General features: G+C 59.4%; 1 protein-coding gene across 1 annotated transcript; it reads right to left on the bottom strand.

Moving 5' to 3' along the window:
• Nucleotides 1-19,303: 19,303 nt before the first annotated feature.
• Nucleotides 19,304-25,778, bottom strand: ATP5F1D (ATP synthase F1 subunit delta). The gene is made up of 5 exons (XM_065422236.1): nt 25,629-25,778; nt 22,471-22,624; nt 21,648-21,736; nt 20,438-20,565; nt 19,304-19,425 (listed from the first exon to the last, which is right to left on the bottom strand). Exons 1-4 carry the CDS (start codon nt 25,776-25,778, stop codon nt 20,443-20,445), a joined length of 516 nt encoding a protein of 171 aa, XP_065278308.1. The 3' UTR covers nt 19,304-19,425; nt 20,438-20,442.
• Nucleotides 25,779-26,765: the final 987 nt, after the last annotated feature.

Genomic DNA, 26,765 nt, shown 5'->3' with positions numbered 1-26,765 from the left:
GGGAACACAAATCTGCATGGCAGGGCCAGGCAGAGGCGATGGCTGGGGCTTGTTGCAGGCCAAGCGCCCTTGGATCCAACCCAGCGCCAGTTACCCCTGGCCGGCTGCCCTGGAGTGACTCTAGCCCGCGTGGGAGCAGGATCAGGGCCGTTTCCCCCCGAGCTGGGACGGGGCCTGTACTGTGTGCGCGGAGGGACTGCAGGGTGAGCGGGGAGATCCCAGGCACCGGAGCGCCAGCTCCAGCTGCCCGTCTCTCGCTTCCTGTCACAGCCAGGCCCGCCCTGGTAACAAAGGACCGAGGACTCAGGGAGTTCAACCCACTTCTCCCATGGCCAACGGCTCCGCTCCCCTCCCCGTCCCTCTGCCGCAGCCCAGCTCAGGGGACCAGCTCCCCGTTTGCAGCCCTGACAGACAGAGACCCAGACAGGGCCAGAGACAGATCAAAGCAGGCCAACCAGCCGCAGGAAGAGTGACGGCCATGGATGGAGAGGGAGAGAGATGAGGGCAGAGCCGTGCCCCTCCACCCCGTGGGGTTCAGGCAGCACTTGGCTCCGTGGGGCCCCAATCCGCTCCGGAGCCCGTCAGTGCTAGCACCACATTGTGCGAAGGTCACTAAAGCCAGGTACAGCCGAGGGGAGTTCTGTGCACAGCCCTGCCGGTGCCCCTCGGTCCCAACCCCCAGCCCCCTGCTTCTCCAGCCCTGCTCCCCCCATAGCCCTGCTGGTGACCTGCAGCCCCCCTGCTATTCCAGCCCTGGGCTCTCCCCAACCCCCCAGCTTTGCCAACGCCCCTCAATCCCGACCCACAGCCCCCTGCTCGTCCAGCCCTGCTCCCCCACCCCACCATAGCCCTGCTGATGACCTGCAGCCTCTCTGCTATTCCAGGCCTGGGTTCCCCCTCCCACAGCCCTGCCGGGACCCACAGCTCCCCTGCTAATGCAGCCCAGCCCCTGTTTCCTGGCCAGCCTGCACGGCGGTTTTCTGATGTGGTTGAAGGTTCAGTTGGGGCGAGACCCATCGAGCTCCCTTCCTCTTTGGCCTTGATACAAACACGCCTGAGGCCCTCAGAGAGGGGGTGTCTCTGCACCCCCCTCAGCCCCATTTCACACAAACCCATTCCTGTGCGGGGGGGGGGGAGGAGCTGGGGCGATTCCCCCCCCTTCCCCCGGGGTTCCCTGTGCTGGGGCCTCCCCCTGGCTGGGAACCCGGGGCTCCTGCTCGGCTGCTCTTTTGGTTTTGGCAGCTGCAGAAGGATTTTCCTCCTCTTGAGTCATTCTCTGCGGTTGGTTCCCGTAACCCCCCCAGCTGCGTTCCTCCGATGGCCCCTGGGACTGGGAATGCCAATCATCCTTCCCAACCTCCCCCCGTCCTCCAGCTCTGCCGGAGGCCGCCCTGCTCCCAGCCGGGGACGGCGCCCGGGGGCTGAGGCCACAGCTCAGCCCACGCCATCCCGGTTCAGTCCCCGGCTTTGCATCTGGGATGCCCCAGCGAGCTGACTCCCCCCGCCCCCCGCCAAGGGTGGGGAGAGCGACTTGGGCCACGTGGCTCAGGGGCCTGGCCGTGGGACAGGGAGCCTAGCACTGAAGCCGGCAAGGCTCAGCCGCCACAGACAGTTGCTCCCACGTGAGACGAGGGGGCCAGGCCCAGCCAGCGGCCCGATGGCCATAGGTCCCGTTGCAGGCACTGCAGAAGCAACGTAGGGGCCACACGTATGGCAGGGATGGGGGGAGGACCGTCAGCTGGAAGGATGCCCAGCGCCTCCAACGCCTGCCTGCTTCGCTTGACTGATGCCAGAGGGCGCTCGGGCCCCTTTTCAGGATCAGGGCCCTACCTGTGGCAGAGGCAGAGACAGGAAGGTGCCAGAGATGGGCACAAGGCCCCCAGAGTGACAAGTCCCGCCGACAGGTGATGCTTAGGGCCCCATAAACACAGAGGGGCTGGGCAGGGGGTTACAGGGTTTGTCAGCCGCAGGGGAGGGGAAGAGCCCCTGGCCCGGGTCACCCTCTCCGCACCCCCCCCCCGTGCGCCCCTCCCCCAAAGGGCAGCAGGGGTGAGGGAACCCTGGGCAAAGGGCCGCCGTGGGCCGGGGCTGAGTCAGCGGGTGCTAGCTCCTGCCCACGGGGGGCGTGTGGCTTGTTGGGGACATGCAGCGCGGGGCGCTGACACACACACTCAGAGCCCAGGCATGCCGCCTGCCCGGGGCTTGCCCAGTGCTCTAATTGGCCGGGGATCAGGAATGCGTAGCCCTCACCCGCCCTGGCCGGGGGCAGGAACGCCAGACGGTTAGTTAGTAATGGCAGCTCCACCGCAGTTGCTGCCAGCTAGGGGCCCAGGCTTAGCTGCCGTCAGGTGGCTTCGGCGCACACACGTCCCCGCCGGCCACCTCTCCCTTACGAGCCGGCCGGGACTCGGGCGGGACCGTTACGCCTGGGCCCCACGGCACGGGGGCGGGGGCTGGGCTCTCTCGATGGGATCCACCAGCACCCCCCTCCCCGAGACATTGCGCTGGGCCGAGCCAGGGAGCATGCGTGGGGGATGCTCAGACAGGGGGCGAGTGTGGGACAAAGCCCAGATACCGCGATGATGGGCATGGGGAGGGAGAGAGACGTACACAGCCCACATACACACACCCAAGGCACAAACCCACAACTCTCGACTAGCGGGTACACACCCACCCCCCTCACGCGCATGCACCCCTCTCACATGCACAACACACACATGCATGCACCCCCCATACACACACCTACCCACCCCCCCACACACACACATATTTAGTCCAGCCTTATTTCCCCTCCCCCTAAAGCCGCCTTCTAGTGGTGGAAATGCCCCGGGGGCCCCGCTTCTGGCAGCAGGGCCTCTCGCTGGGTTGGCCCCAGCCTCTAACAGCATCGGAGGAAGATCATGAGAAACGGAGGGAAAGTTGTGGCTAATGAGACCCCAGCTGAAGGGTGCGTCAGTGCTCAGATGGGCCAGGGGGTGTCTCCTCCAGCCCCTTTTCCCTCCAGACTTCCCCCACCCCCATGCCCAGGCGCACCACATGTACTTCCCCCTCGCATTTCATATACACACACACACACACCAGGCACACTTCCCAGGGCCCTGGCTGACTCCTCACACAGTGGCCAAGGGGTTCCTGTTTACAGGAACAGATCCTGCTCCCTTCCTGGCCCCCGACCATGTACCTGCTGACAGGGCCTGCAGGGGCCAGGGCGGGTGAGTCACTCTGGGCCGTCCCTGGCTGGCAGGAGGTGACGAAGAGTTACCAGCGGTCCCTGTCCGTGACCCCAGACGGAGATCTGGGCTCCGGCACGCCTGGCGCTGCTAAGAGGGGGGTTCGGAGGGCGGGTCTGTTTCCCGCTTCAAAGTGGCCTATGCCTGCTCCATCCCAGAGGCCCTGCCACTGATGTGCTGGAATGGCAGCGCAGGCAGGATCAGCCACCGGGGGGGCGGGATGGCACGCACAGGGGACTATGTGTTGGGCATGGTTACCAGCACCAGTGGGGGGGGGGGGGGGGAGGTGGACACAGCAGGGGGCAGGCACCTCCATGGGTGCCCCCTGTGGATACTGGAGGCACGTGCAGTGGTCAGGGAGTGGAAGGACCAGCTGGGTACCACCATCACTGGCAGAGCTTAGAGACCCCAGCAGCGATCAGGGCCCCGTTGTGCCAGGCGCTGTACATATACAGTAAGAGACGGTTCCCTCTTCCAAGCAGCTTCCCATCCCAATGGGCAGTCTCATCATAATGAGTCATATTATCAGTCCTCTGCCCTTCCCAGCCACGGAGCTTTACAAATAGCCCAGCAATGCCCCTGCCCCCCAGGAGACAGGGGTTACCCCCTTTAACAGAGGGAGAAACCACTTGTCCAAGGTCAGTGGTGAAGCAGGGCGGAGAACCCAGAAGTCCTGTGCTCCAGCGGCTGCAACACATCCCTCCCCGCCCCTGAGGTGGGTCAGTGTCATTATGCTCATTTGGCAGATGGGGAAACTGAGGCATGGGAAAGGAAGTGACTTGCCAAAGGTCACCCTGTGAGTCAGTGACATAGCCAAAAATAGAATGCAGATGCCCAGACATAGGCTTTAACCCCTGGGTCACATTCCCCAACGGCCAGCCATGCCACTTCTGGGAGGTGGGTAAATAGCATTGTCTTGATTTTACTAGTGGGGAAACTGAGGCACTGCTCGGGGAAGTGACTCACCCTGGACTGGGGCTCTATAAACACTACATATGTATCAGGTAATAGATGGACAGATCACACAAGTCCGTGCCAGCCCATAATTAGTCACTTGTATTATGGTAGCGCCGAGAGCCCCGAGCTCAGCTCCGGGCCCTACGGTGCCAGGTGCTGCACAGACACACTGAGAGCTACCCCAAAGAGCTCCTCGTCTAACTAGCCAAGACCCAGGAAGGATTACTCCCCCCACCCACACCCACACCCCTCATTGTACAGATAGGGAAACGGAGGCACAACCTTGACCAAGGTCCTATAGGGAGACCTGAGGGCACCCTGTTTTTCTCCTCCCTTGAGGCAGGGCTGCATCCCTGTGGCTGCTGATCCAAACCCTGCACGAATGATCAGAACCCCCTCGGTCTGAGCTCCCTGCAGAACAGGGTCCAACCTCCCCCGCACGCACACACACACACACACACACACACACACCAATGCACACATGGTTTCTGGTCCAAGGCTGGAAACAATACGAAAAATGGCCCCCTAGGTGCATCAGTGTCCCGGACCAGAACCGAGGATGTGAGAGAGACAGGAGGGGCAGGGACGTTAGCCAAACGTCTTCGACGCTCCCAAAGGCCCCGGCTGGAATTTCCACGCCGGTGAGTTTTTGATTATTACTCATTATTATTTAGAGCAGTGCCTAGGGACCGACGACGGGGGCCCCACCATGGTACACGCTACAGAGAGCTGATGGTCTAAAGTTCGGATCAATTCTCATTTCCACCACGCTCGGTCACCTAGTTGTCACCAGGAACCTGGCATTTGTTACGGAGCAGCATGTGACGGGTGCGTGGGTTTGTACCCAGCTCCAGGATGCAGCTACATTCGGGACATAGGATCTAACCCACCAGGGAGTGGAGAACACAAAGCCACATGTGTCATCTGTTAATGGGAGAGGGGAAACACCTCCCCCTCCCCCGTGTGTGACTTTTTTAACGTGCTTGTTTACCAGTGCAGCTGGGCCACAGGTCTGCTGAGCCTGGCAGCCATCCAGCCGGCCGGGGTGGGCGGGGGCAGGGCGTGATGCGGCAGGAAACGGACTTCGTTTATTTCATTAGTAGCAATTACGAAAGAGGCACGTGCGGTGACAGATCACGAGTCATTTGCAACGGGGGCCAGGAAACGAAAACACAGCGCTGGAACCTCTTGTTCCTTTCTTTCCTACACAGCGTGTAATTAACACCCGGAACTCAGCCCCGCAGGATATTTACCGAGGCAAAATTCAAAACAAGATGAGATGGTTGTGCAGATAAAAAAAAAAACGGCATCTCCAGGGAGGCCAGCTAGGATACAAATTACAGCCAATCCTCATGCTTCAGGACTTACACTGATTGCAAAGAGGGATCAGGAAGGAACAAGCCTCAGGGAGAGGATAGCATGCACTGAGGTGCGTTAGCGTGTATGGTGGTGTCATGCCTGCCTATCCAGCCACATACTTACCCTGCAATATAAGAGTGCCTCAAACATTATCCCCATCTTAGAGATGAGGACTGGGGACACTGGCAGCTGAAATGACTTATCCAAGGAGACACAGAGGCTGAACCCATTTACCCTGAGTTCCAGCCCAGTGCCTTCACCACGAGGCCTGTCTTCCCACTTCCCCTGGACCTGTCAGCAGCATCGCTGTATCCCTCATGCCCGGCCCCGTGTGCGGCCTGTGAACTTCACCCTCTAAGACTCCTGTGTCTGCAGGCCTGGATTCCAGGCAGCTACCAAGCACTCCACTGGCTGTAGCGTCCCATGGGGGGAGCGGGGAATTGTTTCTGGCCCAGCTCTTAGGCTCGGGTTTCAAACGCAATCCTGGCTGTTCCTGCCAGCGTTACCATGGCAATAGACAGCCAGACTGACAGTGGTTTTGGGAGCATCAGCAAGAGGGAGGGTAGGTCTACACTATGGTGACAGCATACAGTTACACTGGTGTAGGTAGGCCAGCCCAACCCCAGAACGCCACCAACGCCAACAGAAGGGTTTTTTCCAGGGGTGTAGGACCACCACCTTCCCAAGTGATGACACTGGGGGTCAGGTCAGCATAGCCTGTGGGTTGGGGTGGGGAGGCTTTCACACCCCTGACCACTGTAGCTATGTTGACCTAAGGTCATCTCCTCCTCCTCTGCCTTCCTCTCTGTCCTGTCCTCCCCTCCCCTGCCAAATCCCCTTCTTCCTCGCTCCAGTGCCTTTCAACACCCTGGCGGATGGGCGTGGGTCAGCAGGCCTGCATAGCTGTGTCCCGCTTTCCTTTTTCCAGCCCCTCCCCCTGGCTGCACGGTGGGGCCCGCCAGGAATCCCAGGGCTCAGCTGGGGCCGGGGTGGCTCCGGAGCCGGTTAGTCACGCCGACGCGGGCATGTGAGCTCTTGAGTCGTGTAAACCGACCCCAGCCGTGTCAAGAGCGGTGCAGCTCCGTGCCCTGCCCTTCCCCTCCCCAGCGATCAGTTACCTGTGGCCGCAGCGGGCACCCCAGCCTCACATTTCTCCTGGGTCACGGCCTTTCCCAGCTGAATAATTCATGGGGCCTGAGTTTCCATGCCCAGATGCTGCCCCCTCCCCCCCCCCGCCCCGGGTGGAGCAGAGGCTCCTGTTTCTTGCTGGCTTCTCTCCTGCATTCACGCACCCAGCAAACAAGCGACCCAACCCAAGAGGGCGAGGATGCTTGGTACAAAGCACAAGGATGAGCAGAGCTGGCCACGGGTAACTCTCCCCCACCCTGCAGTGCAGGGGGGGACACCCAGCTCTGGCAAATGCAGCCAGGCGAGGTGGCGCGAGCCATGCCCTGACACCTAGCTGGGATGCCCCTGGCAAAGCCTCTTTTCAAGGCCCGTCAGCCACCATCACATCCCTCTGCGGTCATGTCCCATCTCGGCGCATTGCTCATGCTGCAACATGAACGTCGAAACAGCTGAGCTCACCCCAGGGGACAAACTGAGGCCTCAGGCCCGGTATAGCCTGGGGCACCAGGCACTGGCCTGGTATAGCAGGGACTCTGCAGGCATCTGACCTGCCAAAGCTCCCTCTCCATTGCCCCCCCACCCCCGCCCTGACCTCTCCAGGAGCAGGGACTGAGCACCGTCCGCCATGGATCTCGGCGACCACATCCGCCCGCCTCCTGTTAATTGATTTCCTGCTGCTTCCACACGGAGCCTCCTCTAGACCCATGGCAGGGGGAGAGGCTGGGATCATTCCTTGCCCCCCCGTGCCAGCCAATCCCCCACCCTGAGTCCAGATCGGAGCCAGCACCCCCTAGAGGGGAAAGGCCCCTAGCCCATTCTCTGACCCCCAATGCCAGCCAGTCCCCCACCCTGAGGCCGGATCGGAGCCAGCACCCCCTAGAGGGGAAAGGCCCCTAACCCATTCCCAAACCCCCATCCACCAGGTCAGATTCTTCTACTTCTCCCCCTGCTGCCCAACGAGCATTTTCTGCCCCTGGCAGCTCCATCCAGAAACAAACGATCGCCTCCCTGTGGCAGGTGCCCGGGTGTTGTCACCCCACACCTGCCCGTGCCCCGCTGCCCCATGGGCTAACCGACTGCCCCCTACCCCACAGCCCCGAGAGGCCGATGGAGCCGGGGCAGAGCTTGCAGAGGAAAAGCCCTGCTCTGGGAGGAGATAGTTGGCTGCGGGTGTGAGAGGAGGTTCCTGACCCCACCAAGAATGTGACTAAATCACTGAGATTTAAAGGACCTGGAAAAATCCATCCAGAAAGGCCCCTAGGGAGCAGGCGGCCCCACCCCGGAGGGGAGCAGCCTCTGTCATTTCCACCCCCGCCCCCGGCAGGGCTGGAAGGTGCAGGAGGAGCTGGTCCCAACCTGACATAGGCCCGGGAGCTCCCAACCTGCATGGACAAGCAGCGCTGGGGCGGGCGAGCGGAGCAGGAGGGAGGGAAGGACGGGGCAGGTGCAGCAGATCTATCTGACGCCCCATGGCACAGCCGTGGGAGTTGTGTGCCTGCCTGGGCAGTGCCTGCTGTGCCAGCATCGCCCTGCCCAGTATTGTGCTGGTGCTTTAACCCTGCTGCCAGCCTTCCCCAGCCCCGCTGCCATCAGTGCTGCCCTGGCCTGAGGGATATTCCCACAGGAGTCAGCCAGGTGCAGGGAGGGGAGACACTCCCGTACGGGGAATCATGAGAGGGAGGGAGAAGAGACACCATGGCCACCACACACCCCATATACCCTGCCATGCACCCCCTGGACCCACACACACACCCCATGCACCCCGCCATGCACCCCCTGGACCCACACACACCCCATGCACCCCCTGGACCCACACCCCCGCCATGCACCCCCTGGACTCCCACACACACCATGCACCCTGCCATGCACCCCCTGGACCCACACACACCCCATGCACCCCGCCATGCACCCCCTGGACCCACACACACCCCATGCACCCCGCCATGCACCCCCTGGACCCCCCCCATATACCCTGCCATGCACCCCCTGGACCCACACACACCCCATGCACCCCACCATGCACCCCCTGGACCCACACCCCCCCCATATACTCCGCCATGCACCCCCTGGACCCACACCCCCCCTATGCACCCCGCCATGCACCCCCTGGACACCCCCCATATACCCTGCCATGCACCCCCTGGACCCACACACACCCCATGCACCCCACCATGCACCCCCTGGACCCACACACACCCCATATACCCCGCCATGCACCCCCTGGACCCACACACCCCCTATGCACCCCGCCATGCACCCCCTGAACCCCCCCCCATGCACCCCCTGGATCCATGCACCCCGCCATGCACCCCCTGGACACACACCCCCATGCACCCTGCCATGCACCCCCTGGACCCACACACCCTGCCATGCACCCACACACACCGCATGCACCCCGCCATACACCCACTGGATCCCACACACCCCGCCATGCACCCCCTGGACCCACACACACCGCATGCACCCCGCCATGCACCCCCTGGACCCACACACACCCCAGGCACCCCGCCATGCACCCCCTGGACCCACACATCCTGCCATGCACAGACTGTACCTACTTACATGTGCACAGCTACATGCGTGCATGTGTGTGTGTGTCTGGAGCAGTGTGCCTAGATCAGCCTGCGTAGGTGGGTGCACACTCAGAAAAGCTTCCAGGCCCAACCTACCCTCCTCACACACACCAGACCTCTCCCTGACCTAGTCACACAGATGCAGACACACACTAATACACTCCTGTGTGATGGCATCCCTACAGATTAGTGCATAAACATCCATAGAAATACACTCATCCTTTGCAGGCAGACGACAAGCAGGCAGCTACCCTGGTAAAACACCCGCCACCCGCCCCTTTGGCCCGGCTGCTCCCTTCTCAGATGGAGTTGGGTTTTTTCATCAGGAACCCGTGTGAGTCATCAGTGCCTTTGCTAGCAGCCAGCCAGGGTTCACCTGGGGGCTCGGGGCCACAGCCCCTCTTGTGCCTCTATGAATCAGAGATGGAAGGGGGAGACAAGGGGGGGAAGCCACAGGGGTGGGGGAGGGGAATAGGTAGGGCATCTTGCAGAGAGCACAGAACAAACTAATCCCGGCACACCCAGAAACCGCCCCCTCCCTTCCCGGAACCAGGTCCAGTCCAGAGCCCATCAGGCCTGGTCACTACAGCTCCCCCTGGGCCCCCAAACCAACCAAGCCGCCTTCTCTAGACACTGGTTCCAGAACACAGGCAGGTTCCCGGCCACACGGGGGCTTCTGGAGCCCCCGCCTGGGGCAAGGGGCACCCCTCACCCGACACACCAGGTGCATACGGCCTGGATGCCCACAACCCCGCCAGGTGCTGCACACACAAATCCAGTTCCTCCCCCGACGGCCAGGTCCAGCACAGGGGACTCCCTGCCCAGCTTCATGCCCCCCTGGCAGGAGAGCACAGGAAGCCCTTTCCATGCAGCTGCCTGGCTGGGGGTGGGTATCTGAGCGGTGGGAGCATCTGAGCGGTGGGAGCCTGGCTGTCAATGGGACAGGAGCTGGAGCTGGGCCCGGGGTGCTGGAGCTGGCGCGTCACCCTGCCCCAGCCCGCGCAGGTGTGGTCAGCGAGGCTGCGGTGTAGAACCCAGCCCCAGCTGCCGCTCCGGCTCTGTCTCGCTGGGTGGCAGCAGCGTGAGTTTATCCGCTCCACCCCCGAAGCAGGCACACCCTGTCATTAGCCAGAACACCCCAGAGCAGCTGCTCCACTCTGCCCGGGGAAGGGAGGGAGCGGCAGAGCTGGGGCAGACCAACACGGGCACTGAGGAAGCTAATGGGGGGGGAGGGAGAAGAAGAAGAAGAGAGGTAAGATGGCAGCAGGGAGCAATTTCACCCCCGGCGCCAGGAGAGGCAGCCTTGCCAGCTCTAGGGGGCAGCTGGTGGGAGCTACCCCCCCCCAGGGGCCACCCCTCTCCAGAAGTACAGCAAAGGGCATGTGGGTTACAACAGCACAATGCCCCACAATATGTGCCAAGCCCCATAGAAGAGACCCTCTCTTCTCATTGCCATGACCTGTCTGACCCCTTCCCACAGGGCAGAGCCCCCCATATCACATCCTATGAGATACCTGGCCAGGGAATGGCACCCCCCTCCAACACCCTCCCCACAGTGGGGTCAAGCCGCTCCCCTCCCCACAGCTCAGCTTGGCAGGCGACCCCAGGTGCCATTCAAGGCTTCTGTGGGTCTTAGCGCTGCCTGCTGCTGGCCTCGACTCTGGCAGCTCCCAGCCGCTCAGGCCCCGGCCCACCCAATTACCTCATTCAGGTCCCCACAAGGGGAAGGGGGGCAAGGAAGGGCCCGGGGGTGAGGACAGAGAGCAGGCACAAGCGTGTGCGATCTCAGCACTGCCCCAGGCCTCCAGCCCTCTACTTATACCCAGCCCACAGGAAACTGTTACTCTGCGCAAGGGCTTTTAGGAAGCCAGGAAGAAAGAGCCGTGCGGCTCCTCTCCCGGTGCTTATTTCGGGGGCATTCCTGAGGGCAGGGCTCCCCCCCGCCCGGCACCCCAGCCTGGCGTCAGCTTTCACACAGCACCGGCAGCCAACAGCCCAGCCACCACCCACGAAACAACTGCCGCTTCCCCCGCTCCACCGCCCAGGAGAGAGCGCAGAACCTGCCCAGACACACCTGGCCGGCTGCCCTGCTCTGGGGGGAGAAGGCAGGGACCCTGCAGGGCAGGACCGAGCAGGGATGGGGGGAGCAGGGGATGCTGCAGGGAGGGCATGAGGAGGGGAGGAGAGCATTAGAGAGGATGAAGCCGTTGAGCTGGGGGGCCGGGTGCCAGGACTCCTGGGTTCTATTCCTGGTTCCGACTCCTAGCTTTAAAGGGCTTGGTGTCTCAGTTTCCCCTCCCAGTAACTGCCTGGGAACCTCCCAGCTTTACCAAGGGCGACACACCTGGAGATCAGAGCGGGGGGCGGCGCTGGAGCAGCCGCCTCCTGGAGATTCTTTGCTCCAGGTGGAAGCTGCGCCCTTCCTGCTCACTTCACTATTTGACCTTCCCCAACGGGAGTGGAGCCACAGATCAGAGACACCAGCACCCCAGCGGGCAAATGGGCACATGCAGCCTCACCAGTGGGGTGCAGCTCCCCAGCGCTCAGTCTGTCCCCCCTCCCGCCCACCCCCCACTTTGTGAAATCCACGCTGGTGAAACCTGGCGCTGGGCGCACCTGGGGCCGACCAGCTCCCCCGTGGCGTGGCAGCCGGCCAGTTACCATGGCAACCGCCGTCAGCTCTGCGTGTGTTTTTTTAACCGGGGCCTCCGTGGGAACCTGGCCGGCTGCCATCTCATTCCGCTCGGGCTTTGTGGCAGGCAGTCAAGCCCGGCCGGCAGCCATTTCCTCCTCGCGTCCCTCCCTCCGGCCCCGGGCAGGCCGCTGGGCCCCTGCGGACACAGGCCATGCAGCGTCTCTCGGTCCTGCCACCTCTCCCTCTTCTGAGGAGGGATAATCTCTGGGTGTTTGTTGGTTCCCACTCCCTTGCTCCCATGCCAGCAAGGCATGGAGCAGCCAACCGCTACCAGCGCCTCACCCGCTCCTCACAGCACACTCCTGACGTGCCCAGCCAGGGCACCGCCACCGTGGGCCAAGCACCCCTGGGCTCCCACTTACAGCTCTGCTGATTCCCCTCAATCCTGACCCGTAACCCCCTGCAGCTATTCTAGCCCTGGGCTCCTGTCCTCTGCTGCTACCTCTCAGTCCTGGCCAACGGCATCCCTCTACCAGTCCATGCCTAGCTTGCTTTGCACCTCTACTAACGCCCCGCAGCACTGCTCCAGAAAACTCCCGCGCTTCTGCTCCGGGACCCAGCCGAGCCCCCTTCCCCTGTGGCTTGCTCCAAATTCCAGGCAATGAGATCATGAGCTACTGCAAAAGGCTCCTTAACCCTGATCCACAACCAGCCCGGCTCTCGCAGGCTTTCCCCGCACCCCCTCGCTACACAACTCTGGCAATTCAGATCTTCTGTCTGGTGCTACCCCGGGCATCCCTGCAGCGCCTCTGCTCTTCTGGTGCACCTCAGTCCTGCCCTACAGCGCCTCCTGCCGCTCCAGAGCTGCACCCACCCCTGATCCAGATGTTCATGCATCTGTCCAGCACCCCCAAAGTAACAGCTGGCAGGACACCTCCAAACCCCAATTCGATATCGCCAGCTCCTTGCATGGCAACCTCCTGCTTTGGCATGGATGCATCCTAAAGCCCATGCATCAGAAACGGGGTGATGCCCCTCAATCTTGACCTGCACCATCCCCTAGTGGGAGAGCCCCAGTGCCCAGGAGAGGCATGGTGATTACAGCAGGGAAGCCAGGACTCCTGGGTTCTATCCCCACCTCTGCCTCAGCATGTGGCCTTGGACATGTCCCATCACCAATCTCTGCCTCAGTTTCCCCAACTGGATAATCACCCCATCCGAAGAAGTGGGTTGTAGCCCACGAAAGCTTATGCTCTAATAAATTTGTTAGTCTCTAAGGTGCCACAAGTACTCCTGTGCTTTTTGCCAACCCAGAGGGTTTCCAAGGTGTTGAGATCATTGGCCAAAAGCCATTCTGCAAGTGCCAGTCGCTTTGGCAATGGCGCCTCCCCCCCACCCACCCACACACTTGCCACCGACAAAATCCAGGAGGAAGGGTGGGGAAAAGAAGGAAAAAACCCACAATCTCCTCACTTTAGCAGCTAAACTGCTGACAGGCTACCAGCCTGCAGCCTTGAAACACTACAGCTCCAGCGCCACCTACAGGCATGGAGAAAAACCAACACCAAGGGAAATCCAGTGACCAGAACCGAGAATCCATGGGAATGGAAAACCGAGAGCATGGCGTTCAGAGCCTCGTATTAAAACCATCGCAGGCAGACACACACGCAGTGTGTCCAGGTGACGAGCTTCCCTCTCCGTCCCTGCTTTGCAAGGCCTTTCAAACACCACCCGGGATTTTCCACTGGGCTCCACTCCACCACCCCAGCGCCGGTTCCCAGGAACAGAGGCCTTCTGTGAAGGTTTATCTCTGTCCCCTGCTGTGTGGACAGGGTGGGGTGTGTGGGTGGAAAGGGGGGAGGCAGTATTTTCCAGGGCTGGAAACAAGGCAGCAAGGCTACGTGGATGGAACAATTAACGAAGCGGAGGTTAATCATTAAAGAAGCCAATGGCCCATGGAATAGCAGAGCCCAGCATTCCCTTTGGAGGAGGAAGTGCCAGAAAACTCCTTCAGAGCTACCCAAAGGTGCCTGGGGACACAGATACTGGTTAACACCCTAACCTGGCCTTGCTGTTCCACCACACTGCACACCTGGCCTTCCCAAACACACCAGCCGGCACCATGTTTTGCTACCCCCGAGAACGCAGAGGCCCCGTTGCTTGGGCCTTTTGGAGCAGGGCTGTGCTGGCCGGTGGATGAACTAGGAATTTGCCCTGTGGAGTTACTATGAAAAGCCTCAGCCACGCAAGGGTGGAAGGGCTGCCACTGGGGAGGAAGTTTTCAAGGCAGAGCAGGTCCTGAGAACAGCATTCCCAGACCGCCTCCCGGCCCTCCCTGCTCCACACCTCATTACGGGAGAGGAGCGCCAGTCAGCCAACATCGGACTCAGCTGCACAGGGGAGCAATAGATTGGGGGGGGGGGTGCATAACAGGAACTCCCCTCGGGGAGGCTGCGATCATCATTGAACTGCTCCTGTCCCACACAAGATATGCAGACGGCGCTCCCAGGGTCGGTGCATAGACACTGGAGTAGGAGTACTACATAAGAATGGCCAGACTGGGTCAGACCAATGGTCCATCTAACCTAGTATCCTATCTTCCAACGCTGGCCTGTGCCCAATGCTTCAGAGGGAATAAACAGAAGAGGGCAATTGTTGAGTGATGCATCCCCTTTGTCCAGTCCCAGCTTCTGGCAGTCAGAGGTTTAGGGACACCCAGTACATGGGCTTGCATCCCTGGCCATCTTAGCTAATAGCCATTGATGGGCCTATCCTCCAGGAACTTATCTAGTTCTTTTTTGAACCTTCACAACATCCCCTGGCAATGAGTTCTGCAGGTGGACTGCGTTGCACAAAGTACTGCCTTATGTTTGTTTTAAACCTGCTGCCTATTAATGTTATTGGGTGATCCCTGGTTCTTGTGTTACCGGAAGGGGTAAATAACACATCCTTATTCACTTTCACCAAACCACTCGTGATTTTAGAGACCTCTGCCATATCCCCCCTCAGTCATCTCTTTTCTAAGCCGAACAGTCCCAGTTTTTTTAATCTCTCCCCATATGGAAGCTGTTCCATATCCCTATTCATTTTTGCTGCCCTTCTCTGTACTTTTTCCAGTTCTAAAATATATTTTTGCAATGGGGCGACTGGGTCAGAGAGGGTGTCCCCTTCTGAAATGTACAAGAATGACAGGACGCGGCAGCATTCAGGGCTAGCACGGAGAGCATGGTGGGTGCGGGGAGAACGTAGAGGAGTCAATCCAACAGCAACCGGAGAGTTCTGCTCAAACCCCCGCAGCCACAGAGCAACGGCTCTGCCTGTTCAGCCTTTTCCCTGCATTGGAAATCTGGGTAGAACCAGGGAAATATCTTCCCCCTTCACCGTCGCTCCCAACTACAGGGGTGGGGAAATCGGGTGCTTTGGAAACATTCCCTAGCAGGATCCACCCCCTGTTGTAAATTATTCCCTGCAAGAAGAGACGCCAAATCGGCTGCCACCAGGCCCTTAAGAGACGCTGATGTTTCAGTTTCCAACCGTTCCCTCTCCGCTGGCTCCCCCATCCCTGCGCAGCAGTCATCCATCTGGCTGAGATATGCAAGTCATGACCGAAAGCCCCTAATGGAAATAAATGACATGCTCTCCCCGCTGCTCCAGCGTGCAATAAATTCCTCCCCAGCCGCCCCACCCCCACCGCTGCTCAGGCTTCATTCCTCATTAACATTCCCCTTTCATGCCCACCCAGGGCCACGTAAAGCCCCCAAGGCAAAGAAATTCCAACCCGCCCCATAACGATGCTTTTCATCTATCCACCCCACAATGCTCTACAATCTTTTACAGATGGGGAAACTGAGGCAGAGCAGGGCCGTGACTTGAACAAAGTCACACAGCTGGCCAGAGGCAGGACTAAAACGCAGGTCTCCCAAGTCCCAGTTCAGTGCCCTAGCCCTTGGGCCACGCTGGCTGACAGCAAGGGGTGCCCCTTTTCTCCCTTGGACCAGCCTCTGATCCCTTCCCCTTGTCCTCATGCCCATCCCAGGAGAAGCTGAGCCATATTTTGCTGGAGTTACAGCTATCATAAGCACCTTGCCTGAGCTACCTCCTGCCTTCCTAGAAACAAAGGAGTCCCATGTCCCCACCCCCAGCAGCAGCCGCCGCCTTCAAAGCAAGGTGTCACCACTTCTAACAGGGACTCCCCAGCTTTTCCTTAGCATGGATCACATCGTCCCAGCCAAGTTGTCTTATGGGCACCCTGGCACTTGTCTCCATGGGGAAGGAGTTACCCTTTAATGCAAGTCAGCAGCAGGAAATTAAGAGAACCATGAACATGCTGGGCCCACCACAAAGGGCCTTTTGCCCCCACCTCTCTGTCCCATGATCCAAGCATGTACACGGAAGGAGATTTTAAATTCCCTGCTATGCCCCCGATCAGTTTAGACTCCAAAGCACTAGGGCAGGTTATTTTAGTTTGGGTAAGATACAAGCGAGATCGTTGAGCAGAGGAAATCAGCCGTGGCTTCCGGGCAAGCAGCAGCCAGAGCCCGTGGCAGCAAAAGGATGGGACAGATGCTGGCTTCCTACGTGGGCAGAAGGCTCAGCTCAGAATAAGCTGGGGGACAGGATAACATTGCTATATACATAACAATCCTGGCAATCAGTGCTGATGGGGAAGGAGAGACAGGTTAGCAGAGCCTGGGCGAGGGGGGCAGCGGGCTATGGGGGAAGGGGCAGAGGGGTGGCAATTACTCCCAGGGGACAGAGGGATTGGGGGACACTTTTGCAAGATGCAAGGTGACCAGCTTATGGGAAGACAGCTTCCAGCACTGCCCGCAGGGGGCAGTAGTGAGCAAGGTGGGATGTACACACCATGTGGCCGGAAGTATTTCTGGACAATCAAGAGAGCACACAGATCTAGTACTGCTCTAATGGCTGAGAGCCTTCCAGCCCCCATGTAGCCCAGGCCAATGTTTACCAGGGCAGCCCGATCATGGTGCGCTAAAATCCTAATGACCACACACCCGGAGCAAGGAGCTTGGACCAGCACGGAAGTTCTCAGCTCCCCCTCTCCATTGTCAGCCATCGCAGAGGGATCTGGGGCCTGGCTGGGCAGGTTCCTGGGAGGGCGTTGCTTGCCTGATAAGACAAATGAAGCAAACCGCAGCTGCCCAGAAGTGCAATCTGCGGAGACTACAATTCCCAGCATCCACCGTTTTACGCAAGAGAAGGGCAAGCGCAGAAGTGGACGCTGATCATCCTCTGCCATATAGAGAGGCACACACCTCCCTGCGTCTCTATCTCAGACAGCCCCTGCGCCCACCATCACTCTGCACCTTGGCCATTGCTAGCCGGAGCTGGCAAGAGACACTCTGAATAGCTAGAGGGGTTGCTGATGGAGACACTTTTCCAGTCCTAAAAATAGCAGCTGGCCGTTTCCACAGCTTCCCGGCCTCGCCAACGCTCTTCCATTAGACGGAAAGAAAAGAAAAAAAAAAGCCACCTTCCGCTGGAAGGAGAGATGCAGGCATGCGTCAAGCCAGGCACACGCGAGCCACAAATAGAAGCAGGGGAGAGAGCGCGGAAGAGGAATCAAAGCGTTTCCAGCCCCAGTTACTCCCAAGACATTTTAATTAGCACTCGTTCTGACTTTGAGGCTTTGCTTATGCACAGCGCAATGCCTGACCTTTAAAAGGAGCAGCGAAAGGGAAGGGAAAACGCACTGTAGCAGCACAGGGAAGTTTAGAGGCTTTTAATAAACGACAGTGAGGAATTTACCACCATCGGCACTATTTCTGATGGGGGGGGGGAAGGAGGGGGGGGGGAGAAGAGGCGGCAGTGCTGAAAATAACCATGTTACACTCAGGCGGCATTACTGCACAGAGTGACAGTGGGGGGCACACTGCAAGGAGGGGAGTGAGCCATTAACTCTGCCGCCCACTGACCTTTCCTAGAGTCGCAGCCAATGGAGATCACCAGCGACATGAGTTGGATGGTCTCCAGTGGGTGGCAAAAGACTGAGAAAAGGTGATGAGAGCACAGGAAGAGGGAGGGCCGACTGTGTGGGCGTCCTTGGCCAAGTCACTCCCCTCTCTGTGCCTCAAGTGGGCTTCAGGATACTCCGTGACCACCCAGGAGGCTGCGAGGCCCCACCGAGAGAGGGCTTTGCGATCCTTCCCCCAAAAGAGCTAGGAGGTCAGTATCAGATTAAGACCCTGGAGGCAGATGGTGCCATTTGTGAGACGGGCTTCCTAGCACAGGCTCTGGGACAGGAAGGAGGAGAACCAGATTTTCCCCTCTGTTCCAGCCCACTCCTCCCCCTAGGTGATGCTCATCTTCTCTGCCATTTGAGGCGGCAGGTGGGGATTAGCTAGCTCGGGGGGGGGGGGGGGGGAAGAAGACAGACACTAAGCAGCTCACTCCTACTCCCAGCTGGAAGGCTGAGCACAACCCCAACCCAGCCTCAGACACTGGCCCAAGCTAAGGAGCCTTCACCAATATTGGGGACAAAAATCCCAGGGATGGGCCACAGCCAACGGCCACCCCAATACATGTAAATATATTGTGTACTCCCAGGCCATTCAGGAAGGATCTCTCTCCTTCTCCCAATCTGGGAATGAAGCCAGCTCAGAGCTCCCATGTTGGGAGGATTGGGAAGATCTCGTCTCACTCGCAGGATGCCTGGTGTCCGGGGAAAATGGAGCAGCAAGCTCCAGGGAGGGGGTCAGACACTTTCTGGGCAGCGGCACGCTCCTCCCAGAAATGCAGACAGTAGCAGGAGCACGGACAGGAATCCCTGCAGGCGTATGCAGCAGACCAGTTCACAGGGAGAGCTGAGGTTGGTGATCAGGGCAGGTGAGGAGCAGTGTTTTGGTTCTAACTCCCTGCAAGCCATTACTACGCAGACGGAGATAAGATCCGAGGGTACGTCTACACTGCGCAGTTGTTGCCAAAACGTTTGTCTTTCGTGGGTACTTTAAAAAGCCCCCCCCCCCGCGAAAGACAAAAGTTTTGCTGACACGGGGCTGAAAGTATTTTGTCGGCAAAAGTGTCGATACAGCCTTGTCGGTAAAAGCTGCCTAGTGTAGCCAAGCCCTAAGGCTGCCCCACTGTGCCGTTGGCACCTAGGTTTGCACAGCACTAATCCTTCCATTCAGACGGATTGTTCCACACGCTGGTGCCAGGGGGTGAAGAATGTGACTTAGAAGAAACCTTCAGCATGGTTCTCCATGGAAATGCAACCGCCTAAGGGGACCCCTTACAACCCTACACACGTCTGGGGCGACCTCTCCCAGCTTCACCCGGCCAGACCACAGCTGGGGCAGGAACATCCCCACAATTGGCACGTCACCTGCAGAGGAGCACTGTGCAAACCATGGGCTCCGCTCCACAGGCTGAACCTGCCTCAGAAGAAGGTCACACTCAGCAAGTTGGGGCTTTTGTTTTCTTTAATTGATCAAAGCGAATCTGTCTCATGCCATCTGTACAAACGGGTGGTGGGGGGAGGGGAGCCAGGCCCAGCCCCAGTCCATGGCTTCTGCACATCGACACCCTGCAATACAGACAAGTGGAAAGGTTTGATCCAGGCTCAGGGAGCAATGAGGAAGGCTTGGAAGTTGTTCATGACCGACGGGCATTTTGGGGCCTATGTGAAACAAGGCACTGAGGACCACGAGCACCCTTGACAGCCCCAGGAGAGCGGACAAGGAGCAAACTGGCCATACAGGGCAAGCTCTCCTCTCATCCATGAAGATGACCAGGGGCTAACAGCTGGGCAGCCTGCCCTCTTATACCCACTCAGGTGGTCTCTGGGGCTGTCAGTGCAGCCCCTTTCAAACCCAGCAGGCACTCAGCCAAGCGCTAAGACCCAGCATGCCATATGCTGGGAGGATCGGGCACTGAGCTCAGGGGGCACTGGGCAGCACCAGAGACAGGAGCAATCCGTTCTCACTGAGGAGATCAGTGTCAAAAGGGGGGGGGGGGGAAGAGGAGGAGAGAAGAAGGCATGTGTAGCTATTTAGCTTAGGATGGTGCAGCCTGCCATACCCCTCACCTGTAAGTCAGACTCCCAGTACCGTCCCAGCCCCGAATTTGCCCTGCCGGGTCTGAGGCTATATCTAGAAGCCTTCAGACCCCACAGCGAAGTCTGTTAATAGCAGTGACATATTAACCAGAGTGCCACTATAAATGGGGAGACTCCAGCTTGGGTCAGGAACCGACCGTGTCCAGGCATTAGCTACCTTCTAGTAATTTGCTAACCAGGCACCTTCTCCTGCCCTGCAGCCCTGATCAGAGACTGACCTGGCCCAGGCTGCCATCTAATGGCAGAGGCCCGCTATGACAGGGGCATACCCCCAACTGCTTTAGTGTCTGCCTCTGGTTGCAAGTGGGTTCCCTCCTCCATCAGGGTAGTCAGGGAAGCTTGGCTGTGGAGACACCAATCTCCCATCGGGCTGAGTAGCCCTGCGCAGCCTCAGTCCTTCTAGATTGGGCTTCAAAGAGGACTGGGCTAACAACAAAGATCGGGAGCTCCCCACCAGGCCATGTTACAGAAGACGCTTTACCCTAATTACTCCAGGGCTTTCAGAAGGGCCTCACTGGCTTCCACGTTAATCTGGGCTTCTACTTTAGCCGTTTCGTCAGGTGCTGCAGCCAGCTGGGATAAGGCCTTATCCAGATTCGATTTAGCAGTCTGTAAACACACAAGCAAGGGGGAGAGCGGTCACCGGGGGATTAGGAGCAGGAAAGTACGTCAGAGCACAGCTGCCTCCGGCACCGCCGGGGATTCTGGGGCTGGAACAGCTACACCCTGAAGTGCATCACTGAGCTGAGCAGGTGGCTGTTACTACAGGGGCTGGACTTAACGAGCTGGGCCCCCCACCGGCACTGGGTGCCCAGGGTGGGGTGCTCAGGGACACCTCTATGCCACACGCTGCTCATTCAAGTCAAGCCCCTTTTCAAGCCCACAGTACCTACAAGAACAAATTTGTCTCAGCCCAGGCCATGGAGACAGACCAAGTGACCTTCTCAGTTGGGGCATTGTCTGGGGTGTCCCAGGGCAGTGGTTAGACAGGACCTGCTGCCCCAGGTCAGTCAGCCAGGCCCCTTTCCCCAGGGCAGCTGGCACTTTAAAAGAGTCAGTAGAGCTGCAGTAACTAAGGGTAAGGGCGTACTCAGCAACGCCACAACAGGCAACTGCTGAGCCAGCAGCACTAAAAACCTTCGTGGGAGGGCACCAGAGAGGCTTGTCCTTGGAAGCTGGAGCAAACCCCAGCAGTCCATTTGTGCAGCCTTTGCAGCGTAGGCCAGTCCTGCACACCGGCACTCATCCATATGCAGAGTGTGTAGAGAGGCCTGGTCCGTGGGTCTGAGGCCAGCCTGGGCATTTGGACAGCCTATTAAAGGGCCCCATGATTAAAAGAAGCTGGTGTGGTGTTGCTAAAGATCACTAAACACTCCAGGACAAAGGGATGCAGCTTGCAGGGAGGGCTTAACTCAGCTTCTTCCCCCTGTATCCTTTAAAGGAAGGTTTAACTCTATGATCCTGGGCAGTGGGTGGAGAGCTCAGGGTGAGGAAACAGACCTTGATCTGCGAAAACCTTCCTCGGCCACAGGAAGCTCCTGAGACAGGCAGCCCACGCAGGAGGAATAAGGAGTGAATCTCCCACAGCAGACCTCAGCTTATAGCCAGATTCTTTGCCCTGCTAGCAAGCGGGGCCCAGCCCAGCCTGTTCCCCGCCACCCAGCGCAGGCAGGTGACTGCAGGGTACTCACAGCGAGATCCAGCATGTCCAAAGTGGCCACCTCTTCTGCCAGCAGCTGCACCGAGGAGTCAGCATTGACTGTGATGGAGCCACTGCTCACTGCAAACACAACAGCAGGGGGACTGAGTCAGCGGGTGCGGCGGGCGGCCCACGGGCCCCAGGTACAGGGCAGGGCTGTGAGCTAAGCCTGGTTTGTGGGGCCAGGTCACAGGATAACGGTGGCGGGAAGGAGTCACAATGGCTGGTACCCCCGTCTGTACCTAGTGGAGCTTACACATTCTTAGCCCTCCCCCGCAGCAGCACTGCGAGGTCAGGTCTGTTGTCAGCTCTCACTGCCCCAGGTGTCAGGCGCTCTAGTCACCAGGACAGACTACCTGGACCTGCCAGGGGACTGGCGCACGCTCCAGTGGTGAATCTTCACTTGCCACTCACCCAGTCGTAGGACTCCTACAGCACCCTCCAGCTGAACACCTCAACGCACTTCGCGGAGGTTTCGTAAGCCTGCTAGACTCCCTCCCCAGCTCCAGGAAGGAGAGATTAGCCCCATTTTACTGACAGGAGGGCTGAGGCAGAGAGATGATGTGGCTTGCCCAGACTCACACAGTGCTAGAGCCATAAATAGGACTCAGGAGTCCAGATTCCCAATCCTCCATCCACTGGACAACAGCCCCCTCCCAGACCCACAGACAGAACCCAGGAGTCCAGGCTCCCAGGATCAATGGTGAAGCAAAGATTCTCCCCCACGGTAACCCTGAAGGGGAGTCCTTTCCAGACAACAATTCCTCCCTGCTGCCTCCTCTCACACTTTCAGGGTCCCACCCAGTTTCACACACCAAAGTACTTGGTCGCTGTGCCGTCCTCGGCAAAGACCGTCACAACTCCGGGTTTAAGGACCTGCAGGGTGGGAACGTGAGCCGCCAAGATGCCGAAGGAGCCGCTCAGCGTGGGGACATCCACCTGCTTCACGGTGGCGCCGTTGTACAACACCTGAGAGAGGGGAAGGACAGTTGGAAGCAGTTCTCTACCCCGACAGCAGGAGGCAGTACCAGGCAAAGGTCCCTCCCCATATCCTGCAGCTCATTGGCTGAGCAAGGCCAGAAGGGACCCAGGGAATCTGCTCTCACAACATGGGCACGACCTGCTGAGTTAACAGAATCCCTACCCTGCCCTCCCAGCTGAAGGGGCGAGCGGGTTCAGTGTAAGCGTACAGCCAGAATGCTTCAGAAGGGTGGGACTCGGGAGGTGGGGAGGGAGTGGGCCTGGCAAACGCTGACTGGGAAAGCGCTCCAAGCGCAGGGGGGCGGCGTGAGGAGTCATGGAGTCGGGAGTGGGTGAGAGAGACAAAGGGAGCGGTTTGGAGAAGCTTGGGAAGAGCGTAGGGAGCCCTTAAAGTGAACCTTGGCCGAGGAGGCTGATAGGAGAGAGATAGCGAGGCAGGCTCCTCGCAAGCTTCCCACGCAACTCTGCCAATGCAGCACAAGTCCTGCCTTGCAGTGCTAGTGCTCTGTTCCAGCCCTGCGGATTCCCCCCCAGCGCTCTGCCCATGCAACCTCAGACCTGAACTGCAGCACCCCCTGCTGGCTCAACACTCGGGCTCCCACCCCGCTCCACCCATGCACCTCAATCCTAACCTGCAGCACCCCTTGCTAGCCCAGCTCCAGGACACGCCTCTCACAACTCTGCCAGTGCACCTCAATCCCAACCAACAGCACCGTAGTTAGCCCAGTCCTGAGGCCCCATGCTAACCCTGGGCACCTCCGTAGCAGGAGACGCACGCCATGCCAACACATGCACCATTAGGAATCAGACAGACCAAACATCTCGCTTGTGAGCCAACCCTGACCACACAGGTACAGGGAAAACAGCAGTCACAGCAGCTCCGCAAAGGCAGGACGGGAGCGTCAGGAATGCTGAAGGTAAGGGGTGGGGCAGAGCGGAGAAGTGTGGGGGCAGAGCTGACACAGCAGGGGGTGCTGCAGGGGCGAGAAGGTACTTCGGCTGTAAGATCCTCCGGGAGGAGCTCACCTTTTCATTGTGTGTGTGCGGTGCCCAAAATACTGGGGCCCTGACGTATGCCTGGGGTCCCCAGTGCTACTGCAGCACAAACAACCAACAGAGCTGGGGAGCTTCAGAACTGGGTGCTGAAGGGTCAGGTTAAGGTGCACCGGCTGAGCTGCATGGGGGCCCCAGGACCAGGCTACGGGTTCAGGTTCAGGACTGAAGAGCACTAGCAAAGCAGCCTGGAAGATTAGGCCATAATCTGATAATCCAGTGTATTGTGCCTGAACTACTGTGTCCGTCTCTTAACATAAAAACATTTCTAAATCCCTTCCATCCTCAATGACTGCTCTTGTAGGGCCTGATCCCTGCCTTCCCCCCTGCTTGCATTGGGCAGCCGGGGCAGATAGTCTGCCGAGCACCTACTCAGGCATTTCTCCCCCTTTAGCAGAGAGCTTGTGCTGCATTGAAACAGGCTGTGGACAACATTTCTCTACCAGTTGGACACTCTTTTCAGGGTCTGTTATCGCTATGTAACAATCCACAAACAGAGGTTAGATGCATAAATGGCATTTCATGGCTCCCACCAGAGCCTCGGGATATTCCCCGCCCCCAGCCCTGTGAGAGCCCCTTGCTCTCACAGGGCTGGCACCCGCATCAAGCTTCAGAGGGACCAGACACAAAAAAAGTTGCCATCACACAACACCAGGATATAACATTCATGAAACCACCTGCATTTAATGGTTCTAGCAGCCCCCTGCCTGCCGTGGAATGAGCTGTACAGTCAGACAGACACTGGGCCAAGGAGAGGTGCCCTGCACCATGCTCTGAAGGTCACTACACCCAGGCTCCTGATTGTGTGTGTGTGTCGGAATTCCACATCTGGGGACTCTTCCTTGCCATCCCCACATGGCACAACCCCCACACGCTCTAGGATGGGGCTGCATGTTCAGGCACAGATCTAACTGGCCCATACCAGCACCCTGCAAAGAACACCCCTGTGCCAGCCGCAGGGCAGGCTCCAAGGGGAAGCTCAGAGAGGAGACAGGAAAACAAACAGCCCAGCCTCGAAGGAGAAGAGACCTGCCTGGTTGGGGACGCACATCACCAGCTCTAACACTGCCGGTGTAGGCCCAGCCTAAGACCCCCCACGCACACCCTTCGTACCCCGCCCAGGCACGGCCTAGGACCCCCCCACACACACCCCTAGTGCCACCCCAGGCACTGCCTAGGACCCCCCCACACACCCCTGCTGCCCCTCAGGCCGGCCTAGGACCCCCCCACCCCTCGCGTCCTGCCGGCCGAAGACCCCCCCGACCCCGGCCTAGGACCCTCCACACACACACACACACACACACACACACACCCCTGGTGCCCCCCAGGCCCGGCCTAGGACCCCCACACACACACACCCCTGGTGCCCCCCAGGCCCAGCCTAGGACCCCCCCACACACACCCCTGCTGCCCCCCAGGCCCGGCCTAGGACCCCCCCCACACACACCCCTGCTGCCCCCCAGGCCCGGCCTAGGACCCCCCCACACACACCCCTGCTGCCCCCCAGGCCCGGCCTAGGACCCCCCCCACACACACCCCTGCTGCCCCCCAGGCCCGGCCTAGGACCCCCCCCCACACACCCCTGCTGCCCCCCAGGCCCGGACTAGGACCCCCCCACCCACACACCCCTGGTGCCCCCCAGGCCCGGCCTAGGACCCCCCCCCCCACACACACCCCTGGTGCACTCCAGGCCCGGCCTAGGACCCCCCCCACACACACACCCCTGCTGCCCCCCAGGCCCAGCCTAAGACCCCCCCACACACACACACCCTTCGTACCCCATCCAGGCATGGCCTAGGAATCCCCCCCACACACACCCCTGGTGCCACCCCAGGCCGGCCTAAGACCCCCCCCACACACACACACACACCCCTGCTGCCCCCCAGGCCCGGCCTAGGACCCCCCCCACACACACACACCCCTGGTGCCCCCCCCGCACCTGCGTGGGCGAGGCGAAGGTGAAGGACATCTGGGCCGGGCCGGCGGCCGCCTCGGCGGCCGCCTCGGCGTAGGAGCGGGCCGGGGCCCGGAGGCCGGGCAGGCGCAGGGCGCGGGGCCCGAGGACCAGGAGGCGGCGAGCGGGCAGCATGGCGGGGCCGGGGCGGGCGCGGAGCGGGCAGGCCACCAAGGGCAACGGGGCCAGCGCGGGGCACCCTGGGAGACGAACGGACTGCAACTCCCACAGTGCACCGCGCGGTAGGCCGCAAGAGCTCGTGGGAATCGCAGGCCTGATAGCGCTAGAGACCACAAATCCCATAAGGCACCAGGGCAAGCTGGAGGGGGGGGGGCCTGTCGCCGCGAGGGCTCATGGGAATTGTAGTCCTGAGAGCACCACAAACTACAAATCCCATGATGCACCAGGGGGGGGCCTGCTGCCGCGAGGGCTCGTGGGAATTGAAGTACTCATCAAAATAAAACTGAGGCTATAAAGCCCACAATGCACTGGGGCAGGCCTCCACTGCCTCTAGGACTCGTGGGAGTTGTAGTTTTTTCTCCTGCACCCCACTATTTACTTCCCACCTGTTTGTTTATTGTAGGGTCATTTTTTTCTCCTATCTCCCCACAAAACCACTCCATAGTATTTATAACCAGTGCTCCTTGTCCCAGCACCCCTCATCACCCAGCAGGTAGCTGCATGCACGGGGACAGATGCATGCAGAGCAGAGCCCATTTTATTAATAAAAGCAGGTATTGGAGTTATGTATAAAGAAATTCTGTGACTTACAGCCATGTAACAGGACTCAGCCGGCTTACCCTGCCAACTCTCGGGAGGGAGAGTCCCTGTGCCATTGTTTTGCATTCATTTTTAGGCAGTGTTAATAATATTAATGTAATTAATTAATAAATATACTTAGCTCATGTCCAGTGCTTTTCATCTTTAGCTCTCAAAGCCCTTTACAGAGGAAGTCACTATCACTATCCCCATGTTATGGATGGGGAAACCAAGGCACAGGGAGAGAATGACTTGCCCAAAGAAAAGTATCTCCCTCTTGTGAGGAAAGCTTTTTAATTTTCTTTTCCCTGTAGCCCGTGTGTGTGTGTCTGTAGGACACAACATCTCTCCGGCATATTTAAA

Source organism: Emys orbicularis, chromosome 24 (genome assembly GCF_028017835.1).
Source record: "Emys orbicularis isolate rEmyOrb1 chromosome 24, rEmyOrb1.hap1, whole genome shotgun sequence".
In the NCBI taxonomy this organism is placed as follows: domain Eukaryota; kingdom Metazoa; phylum Chordata; order Testudines; family Emydidae; genus Emys; species Emys orbicularis.
The sequence above is the reverse complement of the archived record's forward strand: the minus strand, read 5'-3'. Positions and strand labels throughout refer to the sequence as shown.